The 15,813-nt window shown below is 30.8% G+C and overlaps 1 protein-coding gene across 3 annotated transcripts; it reads left to right on the top strand.

Moving 5' to 3' along the window:
* Positions 1 to 1,565: 1,565 nt before the first annotated feature.
* On the top strand, positions 1,566 to 8,753 carry LOC146997716 (platelet-activating factor acetylhydrolase IB subunit alpha2-like). Of its 3 annotated transcripts, XM_085815574.1 has the most exons (4): positions 1,566 to 2,221; positions 2,302 to 2,437; positions 8,280 to 8,390; positions 8,522 to 8,753. In XM_085815574.1, exons 1-2 carry the CDS (start codon positions 1,855 to 1,857, stop codon positions 2,352 to 2,354), a joined length of 420 nt encoding a protein of 139 aa, XP_085671700.1. In that variant the 5' UTR covers positions 1,566 to 1,854; the 3' UTR covers positions 2,355 to 2,437; positions 8,280 to 8,390; positions 8,522 to 8,753. The 3 variants fall into 3 exon arrangements, with proteins under 3 accessions (XP_085671700.1, XP_085671699.1, XP_085671702.1); XM_085815573.1 differs by having other exon boundaries at positions 8,280 to 8,753; XM_085815576.1 differs by lacking the exon at positions 8,280 to 8,390 and having other exon boundaries at positions 1,568 to 2,221.
* Positions 8,754 to 15,813: the final 7,060 nt, after the last annotated feature.

Below are 15,813 nucleotides of genomic sequence, written 5' to 3'. Positions count from 1 at the left end.
TTCATCCTGAGATATCAACAAAGGTCATCAAACAAAAGTATATATTAATTTAACCAAAGTAACTTATGCTACTTTCATTCTCAACATTTTCATACATTTTTTAAAAAGCAGCAGCAGACTAACAACATAGAACCATATACAATACAAGACCACAACCGCATACACCCAAAAAAATAAATAAATAAATAAAATAAAAAAAATATATATATATTTATGTGTGTAAATTACTGAGTACATGTATTATAAACACAAATTAAACAGTATTTATTAATTTAACTATCATAATTTATTAAAAGATTAATTATTTTACTATCATAATTTATTACTACTTAAATAATGTTAATATAACACAATGAGGCACACTGTTATTTATATAAGCTCATAGTTCTAAAAATTCATTTAAGGCGGTGAAGAATAAACCATCCCTTACATATGGACATTTAACAGATAGCAAAGAACAGTATGAGAAAAAATCGGTGAGGTATAATATTATTTAAAGGCGAAACTATATTCAAGCGATCTAGAAAGAAAAGAGAATCCAGAAGATCCGAGAGGGAAATAGCGCGATGCCCAAATTATCCCTCTCATCCCCAAATTTTCCCTCTCTCGAGATTCCTTAAGGGCTTTGTAAGTGTTGACAGACGTGAACTGATAACGCTGGCGTCTGTTTCGAGTTGATACACAAAGGAAGCCACAAGCAATGAGCAATTTCAAGTATTTTTTAATGCTTTAAACTGATGAAAAATTAAGATTTATTGATTTAAAGGCACTTATTTATAGAAATTTGATTTAGTTTAGATGAAAGAAAAGTACTTATCTTAAAATTCCAGGCTTTTGGAGTATATCCTTACATTGTCCGCTGTTTTAATCTCGTCAACATCGGAGCCGAAATTCATTGGAATGATATAGGTTTTGTAGGGGAAAAATAACCATTTTTCAAAGAAATTTAATTGATAATCACCAAGAGGAAAGGAAAAATTTTCACTTTTTTACGGAGCGCAGCGATCGTGCTGCCGCTTGCCTCGGTGATCACCCGACCTCCAAGTCTTCTGACAGCTGACAAGGTAATTCGAGGCCACGCCATAGAGCCGCAGTTACAGTAGTGTCAATCCGCGGTCTACGTTTCGTTTAGCAGAAGACATCTATGCGGATACAGTCAGTCTATAAATTTGTAATCAAATATTACAGTTTTTTTTATAATTTGAAATATTTTTAGAATTTTTTTATAACATGAACGCAATTAAATAATTTAGGTTAATTTTAATGATTTTATTATATTTCAGTCATTTAAATTTTTATCTTCATCTGGTAATAATATCAATATCGAGAAATTGATGGCTAGAGGAAGCGTACTTTTAAGATATTGATACCGGTTAATTTAATACTGCCGGCTTTGACATAAAATTAAATATTACTGCTAACCTAACTTTTTCAAATTAATTATCACAACCGCCTTGCTTGGTTCAAACCTCCTGAGTTTTACAGAATTCCGCAAATCGGAACCCGGAAGTGTGTTCTACGTCATCACCGGATATGTACCTTTGATATCTCCGTTGGCAACAAAGCTTGGCGAGCATTTGGCGTTATTTTTTTCCCGTAAATTTTTCCGCGAGGTCAAGAATTGGCGCTAATTTAGTTCACGTGTTAATTAGCGAGTGTGAGGTGTGTATTTTTTGCGCCATTTTTCTCGCTTTCCTTCAGCTATTTATCTTCTTTTTTTCTATTAATAATTATTTGTATTTTGTTATATTTATGATTAGTGTTTGATTTTCATTTAATTTATAGTTGCATTTTATTTACAGCATATATAATTATTGATCTGTGTTTCGATTTGTAGTTGTTTGTTTTGCCGATATGCAACCAAAAAAGATGAAATTACTTATAATTGGAGATTCAATGGTTAAATATTTGGATGAATATTTACCGGCGAATCTTCTGAATTATGAAGTAGATTTACATTCTTTTCCTGGTGCAACGATAGAAAGGTTAAGACGTAAGATATCCTTTTTGGACAATCGATACCATTTGATTTTGGTACATGTTGGTACCAACAATTCGAATGACAGTGTTGAAGATATTCTTAAAAAGTACGATTGCCTCTTTAAGGATATTAAACGTTTGAACCCGAATATCAATGTTATCATTTCAGATATCCTACCACGTGGTGAAGATTTTTTTCACAACTTTAAATCAGCGAGTAGCAGCTTTGAACCGTTTACAGGTAACTAATAGAAAGATTGTAGAAATTAATTCTCAACTTGAAAAGTACTGCCAAAATCGAGAAGCGTTTTTTATTTGCAGGTCGTCTCATCATTTTGGAGCTAAGTTATTGGCTAGGGATGGATTACATCTAAACCGTCTGGGGAACAAGAAACTTGCGGCAGTTTTCCTGGATAATATCAAGATTGTTTTGACTTCAAAGCCAGTTTCTATAAAGGTAAGTCCTTTTGTATTGCCTTGTGTTTCATTTACTACATTGGATTTTCCACCTCTGAGTGATTCTTTTGTTTCTGTAAGCCCTTCTTATCCTCTCTATTCAACTGTTTTAAAGCATGGTTGTGCTGTAGATGCTACTAAGAAGGCTAATTCTGATTTGAGAAATGCTGCTAAAGTTGCTTCTGGCTCTCGGCTGAAAAGGGTTGCTATTTCTGGTGCTGGATCTCGTTTTAAATGTGTTGTCCATGGTGGTGACTCTCATTCAAAGAATGCTGTTAACCACACAGATGGTTTTAGTTTGCATCTGCAAAATGATACCACCCGTGGCTCACATCCGAAAAACGTTGCCAACCCAGATGCTAGCTCTCGGTCTCTTTGCATTGCTGGCCATGGTGGTGGATCTCGCCCAAGAAACGCTTCTGTCCATAGAACTGGTTCTGGTTTGCATGTAAGGAATGGGACTAAACCTAAATGTCATCCTAGAAATGTTGCCATATGTAGTGTTGGCTCTCATTTTAAGTATGTCAATGGTTTTAGTTCACGTCCAAGGAATGCTGCCGTCCCTCGTTCTGGTTCTGATTTGCGTCCAAGGAATGTTGCTATCCCTGGCCTAAGTCCTGAGAATGTTGTCATTCCCGGTGTTGACTGTCATTCTAGACTTGTTAGTGTCCGTGGTACTGGCTGTCATCCAAAGAATGCTGCTTCTGGTTTGCATTCAAGGAATAACGTCACTCCCAGCTCCTGTCATAGAAATGATATCCTTGCTGATGTTGACTCCTCCAGGCATGTTGCAGTCCATGGTTCTGGCCGTTTTCTGAGGAGCAGTGCTAGTTCCACTGTTAATTCTTCTACGAACACTACTGTCCCAATTGCTAGTTTTCAGAAGAAACCAATTCATGCTTTTGGTGATGGTTTGTGTCCAAGGAGGGATTTGACTGTTAGTGGCAGTTTGCATCTGAAGAATGCTGCTTCAGCTGTTTTGCGCCTAAGAAGTGTAATGGCCTAGATGGGATCATCACTAAAGAATGCAGTCACTGCTGCTGGTTGTAGTGTACAGCAGGCAAGTGCTGTTTCTTTCAGTGATTGTTATCCATTGTATTGTGCTTCTGTTAGTGGCAAAGGGAGTTTAAAAAATGATCCAACAAATTTTGATATTTCACAACCTAAATTGTGTACAACAAAAGATGATTTTTACTCTGACTTTGCCTCTAGTTATGTTTTGCAGTAAAAGAACATTTCTATGACCAGAAAAAGCACTTCTTGTAGTTCAGGCCTAAGTTTCTTTCACTTTAATAAATTTTGTTTACTAAAAGATCATGTAGAAAGCAGTGAAATTAATTGTCAAGTGAGGAAAAATAAGTCTGTGTGTCCTATTCTGACTGGAGGGGAGTCCGAAATTGACTATAATGCACCATCGCTTTATCCTAGAAAATGTGATATTTGTAAAAAAAACTATAAAACTAAAAATTCTTTTAATAATCATAAAAAAAATTGCAAAGAAAAACTTGAAACTGAAAATTTTAAACTTTCAATAACTTCTCCTCAGAGTAATATTCTTATAAACATTGATAATGTATTGAGTGCTAAAAAATTAGAAACCAAAGAATGTATTAGTGATAAAATAGAAATGGCTTATCTTCGTAAATGTGAAATATGCTTGAAAACTTATAAATCGAAGAATTCATTTTATAACCACAAAAAAAAAAAAAAAAAAATGTTCAAATAAACAAGTACCTGATTTAAAACAAAATTTTTCATCTGTTTACCCTCGGAAATGTCTAAATTGTAATAAATGTTATCCTTGCAAATTATCATTTTTTAAACATAAGAAATTTTGCACAGAAGTTAATAAATTGTATGTATGCTTCATACCTGATTGCCATAAGTCTTTTACATGTGTTTTAAATTTTAATAAGCATTTAGCAGATGAACATAATTTAAATAACTTAAAAGAATATTCATTTGAAACAATGAGTTATTTTCAAGATTGGCTAGAACTGGAAGGAACCTCGACATTTACTTCATTCAGAAAGTTTTCTAAAATAACGAAAAATTCTAAAACTTATCATTATTATTGTTGTCAGTTTACCACGCAAGGTTATTCTGATTTTGAAAAAAAAACTAGTCGGAAAAATGAAAAAGGTACAATTTCAAAAAGTGTATGTTGTCCAGTCAGAATATGGGCTTGTGAAGAAATGAATAAAATCTCTGTTTTTTACTTTCCTAAACATAATCATGAGCAAAAGTTTGAAAATTGTAAATATCAGCCATTGAAACAAAGTACGCGATGTTTGATAAAAGCAAATTTACGTTTATCTGTGCCTCCACAAAAAATAAGGGATATCTTACAAGATGGATCAGGAAATCGCGAGAATAGAAATAATTTCCCTGTAAAGGAAAGCTTTGTCTCCCGTAAAACTATTTCTGCTTATTCTAGATATTTAAACAATTCATTGCGTCCAAGTAGTGATGCAGTTTCTGTTAATTCAATCATTGAAACTTTAAAATGTGAAGCATACAATCCTGTGTTATTATATAAGCCTCAGAATAATTCAACTTTGTACGGTCCAACTGATCTAGATAATCTTCCAAATCATAAAGTATCGTTTGCTCTTGGTCTTCAGACACGTGAACAGAAAGAAATGATGATAAAAGGTTGTACAGAGATTTTATGTATCGATTCTACACATAAGACTAACTAGTATGATTTTTACCTTCTTAATCTTATAGTACCTGATGAATTTGGTTGTGGCTATCCAGTTGCTCATTTTATTACTAATTTTCTAGATGCTGACACTCTTTATTGTTTATTTAATAGTTTAAAGTGTCGTGTACCAAATTTATATGTAAACTGTGTAATGACAGATGATGACAAAGTTACATATCCTGCATTTTCAAAGGTTTTTGGTCAAGATGTTAAGCATCTTTTATGTTCGTGGCACGTACGCCAAAGTTGGTTCCGGCAACTAAATTCTAAAGTGGTAGATAAGGAAGTGCGACAAAAAATGCTTGGAGAATTAATAAAAATATTACATGAAAGAAACCAGATCACTTTTCATGATCAAATAAGTAAGTTTTTGAATGACTATTCTAGGAAAAGTAGAGATTTTATTGAATATTTTTCTGAAAATTATAAAAATAGATTAGAGGAATGGGCTTTGTGTTATCGGAACTTTCCACATGCATTTACTGATACTAACATGTACTGTGAATCTTTTCACAATCAGTTGAAAACTGTTTATTTTAAGCGGAGACATAATAGACGATTAGATATTTTAATTTCTACACTTCTGACAATTGAGAAAGATAAATATTTAAATCATACCTATAAATTATACACTAATGTATCTCCCAGAAATTCCATTTCTTGTTTAAGTAGGCATCAGAGAGGACTAAAAATTAGGGACAGTGATGTAAATAAATGCTCTGATACTTCTTGGACTGTTTGTTCTCAGACAAAAAATAAAATATATACTGTGCAGCGTCTTTTTGAAATTTGTCCGTGTCAGGATTTTTGCTTTTATAGATGCCCTAAAGTATCATGTGTCTCATTGTGTAGTCACTTGTATCACTGCAATTGCTTAGATAAATTGCTGTGCAAACATATACATAAAGTGCATTCATTCCTTAATAGACAAAATGATTGTGTGTTTAATCCCTCGGGGATTAATCTTGAATCGAATCAGAAATGCAATGAAAGTATGAAATCAATGTGTAAATTCTGTTAATCATTACAATCCACAAAGTATTGAACAGAGAGTAAATGCATGTGAAAAGCTTGTAGAAGAATTACTGCAATTAATAAGACAACCAAAAGTCCAAAATGTCATGTTAAAGTGTGTTCATACAACATTAAATTCATTAGTTTGAGAATGTAGAGGAATTTTAAACTCGAATGAAAATTCAAGAACAGTTTCAAGTGCATCATGTCCAGTTGCACCAAATCAAAAACTTAACCCACAATTGTTTAAAACTTCTAAAAAGAGAAAATTACAGAAATGTCAGCAGAATAAGAATCAAGATTTTAATGATAATGTAGATGACCCAGAAATAAATGAATGTGTGGAAAAGAAAATTAAATTTAAAGCCGTAGCATTTGATTTAAATGACAGTGATAAATATCTATGTGATTTAACCAGTGTTGATCAAAATAAATCATTTTCCCTTCCATTAAAGTCTAGCGAAGATATTTCTGAAAGAATTTTACAAATTGGCTGCTATATAGTATCAATCGTATTGCTTTAAAGTCTTTAGATTCTTATATCAGTAAAAGTGAAGAATTTTTTATAAAATCGGCTTGTACAGATTTTGTTAGGGGGTGGTTATTTGATGTAATCATAAATGCATTTTTATACAAAATTTTAGAAAGTGATGATCAATATACTTTTGCTGATTCCTCGATTACCCAGCTTATCTTATCTGATGCATTATCACTTGGAAATGTTTTTCCTGTTTCTTTGAAATCTTTCAAATATTTATTGATTCCTGCTTGCATTGATTCTCATTGGGTTCTGATCATAGCAGATTTAAAGAAAAATACCTTTTATTTATATGACTCGTTAATAAATTCATGCAATCCAAAATACATAACTAATAAATGGTCTAATGTAATTAACAGTGAGTTACAAATTAACGGTTCATGGGATATTCAGTGTCCACCGCGTGCTTTACAAAATGATGAAAGCAGTTGTGGGGTCTTCATCTGTTATTATGCATTTCAAACATGTAAATAAATTAGCCTTAAATCTTCCTTTAGATACCCTTCAATTTAGAAAATTTATTTATAATATTTTAACTGAGAATGTTCCACCTTGTACACAGGAAAAGATAAATTTATCATCAGCAGAGCAAAACTTTTCAGTAAATGTTAGAATGAATAAAGATTTGACCAAATCATGTTTAAAAATACATGATATTGAAATTACACCATATATGTTAAAATCTATAGATCCTTTTATAAGTAATGAAGAAGAACACTTGTTTAAATCTGTATCTTCGTGTTTTCGAAAAGGATGGCTCTATGATACTATAATTGATGCTTTTTTATTTAAAATATTAAACAGTTATGAAGATTTTGCCTTTGTTAAGTCTAATTTACAAATTCCTAAACCAAATTTTTGTATTAAAGATCCATTACTAACAAGATTGAAATCAGCGAAATTATTTTTTATCCCTGCAAATTTAAATTGTCATTGGATATTAATAATAGTAAATATTCCAGATATGGTTTTTGAATTTTATGATCCACAAAATAAATCATGTGGGCAAGAGTATCAAATTTTAATTCATACATGGTGTGAGGTTTTAGCTAAAATATCTTCACATATTTTGCAAACTGATAATATGAGCTGTGGTGTCTTAGTATGCTACTATGCTTATCAGAGGATTAAAAATCAAAGTTTAAATACGCCAGTTAATATAACTGAATTCCGGAAATTGATATACAAGCATATAATTTTAAGTGGTTGATATATTTAAAGAAATTTAAATTAAGAAATGTTTTTCAGGACAGCATTCCATTCCTTTGGTGATGCTTGAAAAATATAAAGTATAATGGACAAATATTTTGCAATTCATCTGTTGCCATACAGTTTCTATAAAAACACTTTTTTTTTTTTTAGTTTGCATTATTTTGTAATGATGTTATATGGCCAATAAACAAATAAAAATGCTTATGTTTGTATGTAACTTGGTAGTATAAGAGAAAATTGTTAAAGTAGGCAACAATGAACCCTTTTGGCCAGGGTGATACCCCCAATTGTGGATAATAGAGAATAGTTCATGTTATGTTAACAATGCATTCTCGGGGACCTACATGCCAAAATTTTCTCTTATTTTTAAAGAGGAATCAGAGAATTTGTACTTAACACTTCATCCCGTTGACTCTGAAGGATTTCCTCAGGAATGATTAGTGGTTCTGCACCAATTTTCATGGCCAATGGGATAGTATGCAAGTACTGCAAATTTTTCTGTTCATAAATAATCTCATATCTGATCTCAATCTGATCATTTTTAATATTTCAGGCTTATGTTTTCAGTGATCTTGGCTGTTTCACAATTGAATTTAGTCTTCTTTATTTTTCAGTAAACGATTGGCAGGAATCTGGTATGTATTTAAAAGTCAAGAGCAAGCTCTGCCAGGAGAATTTTCTGAAACTGAAACTCATAAATTTTTGAGTAATATGGTTGAATAATAATATTTATACTCTATTCAAGGAATTTTATCTGATATGTCTTTATTTTCAGAAATAAAAGATGAATAAAAACTTTGTAAAATAATTATTATGTATTCTGAATAAAGTCTGGGAAAAAAATTATCCATTGTTGAATTATTTTTTACTGAAAATTACTCCACATATTAGGAATTAGTCATATCTATGAAGCATAATATAAGTAGTGTTTCTTACAAGACATTGACTAATACATTATCCCAATTTCTTCTTAAATAAAATATATTTTCATTCTTTATTTCATCATCCATGATATCGATTTTCATTGATTAAGATTAAAAAACACTATAGTCACTTAAAAATGTGGACACTTTTTTTTTTTTTTTTTTATCCCTGGTTAATAAGAGTACTTGCATATTTGTTAAGTTTCAGTACGTAAAGCTGTATACAAATTAAACTTTCACCTATTCCAATATCAAAAGAGCTACCGATAATTAGATATTTTAATTTTTCAACATTCAAAAACAAAGAAATAGGAGTGAACTTGCTGCTAATCAAAAAAATGAATATACTGGTCTTATAATAATTATGAAAAATGAGTGCTAAAGTTACAGCCCATTTTTTAATTTTTAACTATTTATTGCAAAATAAGGAGGCTTAAAAGTTTGTGTGTCAGGCAAAGGGCTTGTGGTCTTTCACACAGAAGAGTGTAGCCAGACTTATATTAAAGCATTCAGGAAATTAAATAATTTTAATTCTAGAATAAGTCTTATCGTTACTTAATAGTTATATAATGCCTATTATTATTTCCTGTCATTACAGAAGTACTTGCTGAAATTTCTTTGTTTTCCATTTGCATGGATGGTTTCAAAGAGTTGAATTTTCTGCAGAACTCTTAATATCCATAAATTGTTTGACACATTAAAAATAAGTGAATATTTGCTCTAAGCATATACATGTATTTCATTTAAATTTAATAATAGCATATACATAAAATCCAGATTTGATTTAAACATTCATAACTAAAGAACAAACACTGCTTTTACAAAGACCATGTTTTCTCCCATTTTGCATCAGTTACAGTTATTTTCATGCACATGAGTATATTTTGAAGTGTTAAATTAATTATCATTTCTATTCTTGGATGCTCTATGACTGAGAAAATAAAACTTAATGCTAATCTGATATCTAATTATTAATCTACTAAACCAAAATAATGAGGTTCTATAGTGCATGAATTGGGCAAAAGTGTGCAGTTAAATTCAAACTTGTAATATTCTGTAGCAACCATTTGAAGTCACATTTCCTAATGTTTTCATTAAACGGAAAACTTTACAATTCTAACACATTCATAAATGTCTTAAATTTGTATCATAATATAGTAGGAATGGTTCTTGGAATTAAGTGTTAATTATTTCATCAATGTTGAACTGTGCTGTTTTTCTCTCACAGCATGAATAAATGTGACTGATTATAACAGCAACTAATATTGTGATATGCAGAATAGGGGTGTAAAAAGCCTACAACAAGCAATTTTAAATATTGGGTCTAGTTGAGCACTATTACAGATTGAAAACGTCAAAGTGTCAAAAGTATATGGAATAAAACCTGCATTTTTAGAAAATGAGAGGTTTCATAAATGAATACTGTAATGATATACGTAAGGAACCAAAAAATATTTTTTAGATACGAGATACTGTTCTGTATTGGTGTGTATGATTTATACTGAGAAACATGACACAAAAATTTAGATCATTTCAGATAGGATTTCACCAGAATATTTTGTGTTATGGTATATCATTTGTGTATGTGGAAGTGATCTGTTCAAGATATAACTGTATTTTCATGCCAAAGATTACACCTGCAAAACATGAAACATATCCTATGAACTTTGCAAGGTATGAGCGAAACAAAAATAAGAATTGGTTTTGTTGGTGCAAATTAAATGCATTATACAGTATCAAGTACATACCAAACATTTTCCAGATTTTCTAAACTGGTAAGTAAAGACAAGAAACGTCCAAGTACAGTTTTAAAATACTACTACATATAAATAAAATTGTTGTGAACTGTTGAAAATACTACAAAAAAAATTTAGATTTTACTATGTTAAACCACGTTGTTGTGTTTATGGAGTATAAAAATTAACCGTGGCTTCATCACAAACTTAATATATCTATAAAAAAGATTTTGTACTTTATAAAAATGTTACCATAGGTTCAATGCCATATAAGGTATTTAAAGTAGTGTTGTATTATACATAACAGCCAAACAGATGTGATTAGGGAACCTAGAAACATTTGTATAGATATAATTATTATATTCTTGTCTGTATTCATAAAAATGCTACAGTTAAGAACATGACTGTTATCTTTAATAAAATTCTGAAATAATTTAAAAGTTACATATGTGCAGAGAGATATTTCTAGATCCTCTATTCAGGCATAATAATAGTTGTGTTACGTTTTGGACGTGAGATCCGAAGGCAGGAGTGCAGAATGGATGCATTTTGTACCAAGAATGGTAGTTACTAAGCACTGGACGATCAGATTTCTAAAAAATTTTGAAATCAAAGAGAACTTTTTGTACCTTAGGTGCAGTGACTGCTAGAAGCAAACCACGTAGTCTGTGAATAGATGTTCCAAATCTTCAGTTAATGTGAGGCTGTTTCCATGAGAAAGGTAGCCTACATAATTTATAACATTCGATCCAAAAAAAGTTAAAGCTTGGTTGTCACTTGTTAACAAACAGATTCACTAGTACAGAGTAGTGCACTAAATTTAAATAGCATTTTTAATTAAAATTATATTGAAGAACATGGATGCCTGCCAATGTTGTTCATCGCCAGAGACCTACAAGTTAAAGATCCCTGATATGTGATATTGCAGTAAATTTAGATACTTTTTAAAATTAAATCCAAGAATACTTGTACCCATGAAGATCACTACTGGCCTATGAATTGGCAGCCAGTGGAGATGAACGCCTACCTAGTTTACCGGTGTAAGACAGTGAAAAAAGGACTGAACAGATTTTAAAACTAAACTAAAGAACAGCAGTGCCCATTAAAAATATTGATGGTTATTGGCAGTCAGCCAAAAGGTTTCAGATACTGCAGATAATTTAATAACCTACATAACATAACACTCCAAAAATTTTGGAAAGAGTTAATGACTTAAAACAACAAAGTACCAGTTTTTATGAGAAACAACCAGTTCTTCGAGAAATTTTTGTTTAAAATTTGGAAGGTCTCTGCAAACAACAATGAAGAGATTTTAGAGAACTCTAATTCATATACTTTTTTCTTTGTCACAAAAATATTGACATCAAGTGATACCTCTTAAAAAAAGCAGAAAATATAGCTCTGAACAGAAGTACATTTTCAGTATTGATCTCCTTTTCTAGAAAACCATTGTGATTAGGAAAGGTATTATCATTTTCTTCTAAATAATGATCAAGGCTGCAGTATGCTATCCTCCCCCAGAAGTTTGCGTAGGTGATTCGTTAGTGCAAAATTCTGGCGATTTCGTTCGTTTTGTTTGATTGCAGCTAAACATTCAAGGGCTATCTGACTAAAGGGATGGATGCCTTCTTGGAGGACTCTTTAAAGGGAACTGCCAAGTATATACGTTACACATGGGGAAAATCAAGAAAACACCCATGCAGCCAGCCCATTCTCCGAGATTCGAACCACGGGCCGAACTATCAGTGTTCAGTGATTTTACCGCTCGGCTGCTGATGGGCAAATATAGTAAAAAGCATTTTTTAATATATAACGGAACATTATTGAAATTCTGACTTTTCCAAGTTTTGTTTTTTGGATTTCTCAATGCCAAACATTAAATGCCCTGCTGGCTAAAGTCATGAACAGGTTTAAGAAATAATTATGTCTATACTTCTCATAGTATATAAAAAAAAATAAAAATCTATTAATCAGACCTTAATATAGAAAATGCATAATTTTTGTAAACATACCAAAGGTTCTTCACTAGTTGTTAAACAAATAAAATCTGTTCAGAATTTTAATTCAAAATTCAGAAAGAAAATTAAATTTTGTGTGGTTTCTGCATATATGTGATTCATGCATATTAATGATTCTAACTAAAACTTAAGAAAAGCCTCCATTAAGAATAATAATGATGAACTTTATCTCTTACAAGAATCTCAAAGATAAATTTTACTATTTTATTACAAAAGTGTTACTTTATAACAGCTGCACATTTAAATAACCCCTATGTTCTCAACAATTTTAGTACAGAAATTATCTTTAAAGTAAGAACCCCGAAATTAATCTCTAAGAATTGGTAATTCAATCCAGGTTAGACTATTGGCGCACAATTTGTCTTCGTAATTTTTCCCATGTGCACAGTGAATATGAATGTTACATAATCTTTCACGAAGGAAAGATTCCTCTTAAGCAGATAGCCTTTGTGTGCTTTGCCATAAATTGACTAAAAAATACAGCTTCATAAAATAAGTAATTAGGGAAATATGAATAAAATAGCCATCAGTAAATTTTTTAATGAAGTTTTTCTTAAAAAATAATTATATTTTCAATTTTAGGACAAGTACATTTCTGAAAATATTGAATGAACTGAATATTGTAATGAAGGTTCATTGTGTTCTCGATGAAATTAAATAATGCAGAATTTTTAATGTAATACTACTATATTGAATGCTTTAAACTCTTTAATTAAGTTAGCATAAAAATATTCAAATTAATTGCATTTTTATTTGAAATTCCAACAAGCAAACTTAAAACTGTAGTTACTTAAACTGTTTTTAAGTATTTTAAAAATTTAAATGCATTTATTTGCAACAAATATTTTAATTGTAGTAATTAGCTTTATAAAATTGAATTTTGATTCTTGTTTTTAATGGAAAATCAAAATCCTTAAATAAGTATAGAAACAGACAGCTATGTATAAATATTTACAGCACTAGACAAAAGTACTCAAAGAAACTCTGTTTCACATTAAATTTACTGGGAGTTAATAAACAATAACTAAACTTTGACAAAACAAATAAATTTCCATTAATTGATGTAATAAATAAACAGAATATCAGAATGAAATGAGTAACAATGCAAAATTTACGAAAATATGCATATCAATACATGCAAATTATAAAAATAATGGGTAAAAGTTTACAATTGGGTGCCCTTTGTTTTTTGGGGATTCTTTTTTGACGCCAAGATCGGTGCCAGGAAGGCACAATTTCAAGATGGCCGCTACACAAAACCAAAATAAGAAGTCAAAATATTGCACAAACTCTGTGTCCATGTACACATCAATCTGTTTTCACTTAAAAAAAACATCTTAGAATTGCACAAACTAGGCATTGCACACTGCCTTAAATTTGTCCATGTACACATCAATCTATTTTCATTTAAATAAATTCTGGAAGCTAAAACACAGTTAAAACTATCATGGTAACCAGAAGTGAGGTTTCATCGGCAAAATTTTTTAAAAAATTGTCGCTAATCCATAGCTAGGGTTTTCAGCGCCCAGGGACAACTGAAGATTTCGCGCCCCCTACTGCTTGCCAAGGATGGAAAACATTTAATTCTAACATGTCGCAACATCAGTTTGGAGCCCCTTGGATTCTGCGCCCAGGGATAGATGCCCCCTCTAGCTACGCACCTGCGCTAATCGAAGGGGCACCCAATTCTACACTAGAGCCAAATAATGAACAGTCAACGAGAAATATATACACTGCATGAATTAAAAAAGAGGGACAAGAAGAAGATGCATGAAATATGTTTATGATACCTTAGTTTCTTCCTTTATTTACCTTTAGTATTACAGCTTTTCAGTTATACAATGAATATTTAAACAATGTCTGGAAAGAATTAAAAAAGTCTAATTATCTGAGCCAAAACTGTTAGTATTGTGACAAGTAATATAAAATTATATAATCAAATTAATAAATCTGAATCAAGATAAGACAAATTATAATAAAAGAATATATAGAATTACAGGAAAATTAGTTTATTTGAAATATGAAAACAGCCTACAGTATAGCATCTGATTAAAACATTAGAAGGGTACCTTGGATTGTAAGAAGTTATTAATATAAATTAGAATATAGAGGAAAGGATGAAATGACAAGACTGGAATTTTAGAAAATTTGTTATTCAGTGACAGATTACATTCTTTTGATAAGATGGACAGAAAGCTATTTTGAAGTAAGATCTTATTTGTTCAAAATGTTTTCTAAATCTGGAACACTGCACCACTAGGTAAGGTTTGAGACTGTATATCCCAGAATGAAAATATTAATTAAAATGTAACTGAAATAATAATACAGTAATTTTATTATAATTCAATAAATGCACAAAATTGTGAGATAATTACTTCAAAGTACATCAAATTTAGAACTACAGTATACAAAAGTTTGGAATACAAAAGATCCCAAGTGTGAATGAAAAGAGTACCAGCTACACAAAATTCTTTGCTGAACCTAGATGTATACAGACATTTTATGATGAAAAAATGATTTTTAAAACATTCTGATAGAAAAATATGAAACTCTTTGATGAGATCTAATGAAAATATCAACAGAATCAACTTGAAGATGTTTATAAGTTTTTGCAAAACAGTACGTTTTTTATGAAAAAAAAAATAATATTTCTTAATTTCTTGTAGAGTTTTAATCCATAAAAATAAAAGTCAAATATTATTGTCCTAGCAGTTCGTACATGTGGTATATAAATATTGTTAAGAATTAGTTCGATTTTCTATTCCTTTTCATTCATTACAAATAACTGTTTTGCTAATAACCGAAATATGAAATATACTGTGACCCAAAATGTTGTTCTATGCCGTTTAATTACTTTTTCTTACTGTTATTTATTTCACTTAGAGTGCAAGTAGATGCGTAGCAATACAATAACAACAGTATTCAAATTATAATAATTTAATTCAATATAAGACACAGAGTAATATCATATGTAAATTTTCTGTCAAACATTGTGAATTATATGTAATAGGGAATGTTTACAAACTAAGAACAATATCTGTGAATTTAAAAATGTTCTGCCTAAAAAACACTCAAGAGTTTAATAGCTTTCCTTTATCGTTAAAGTTCAATATAACAGCGATAGCAAATTGTTACCGATAACTGCTGTGCTTGTTTACGATATTATTTACCTATTCTAATTGCCAAGCAGTGATAAATCAAAGAGTAGGGCAACCACCGTTAGAACTAT

This window comes from Stegodyphus dumicola, chromosome 4 (genome assembly GCF_044657685.1).
Source record: "Stegodyphus dumicola isolate Sdum_Otavi_A_Nest chromosome 4, ASM4465768v1".
Classification (NCBI taxonomy): Eukaryota; Metazoa; Arthropoda; class Arachnida; order Araneae; family Eresidae; genus Stegodyphus; species Stegodyphus dumicola.
Note: the sequence above shows the minus strand (reverse complement) of the source record. Positions and strands in the feature narration are given on the sequence as shown.

Excerpts from the sequence above, each read along its gene's own strand:
- LOC146997716 (XM_085815574.1), top strand. The coding sequence starts at position 1,855 with ATGCAACCAAAAAAGATGAAATTACTTATAATTGGAGATTCAATGGTT. Across the intron at positions 2,222-2,301 it reads CAGCTTTGAACCGTTTACAG|GTCGTCTCATCATTTTGGAG; the intron begins GTAACTAATAGA and ends TTTTATTTGCAG.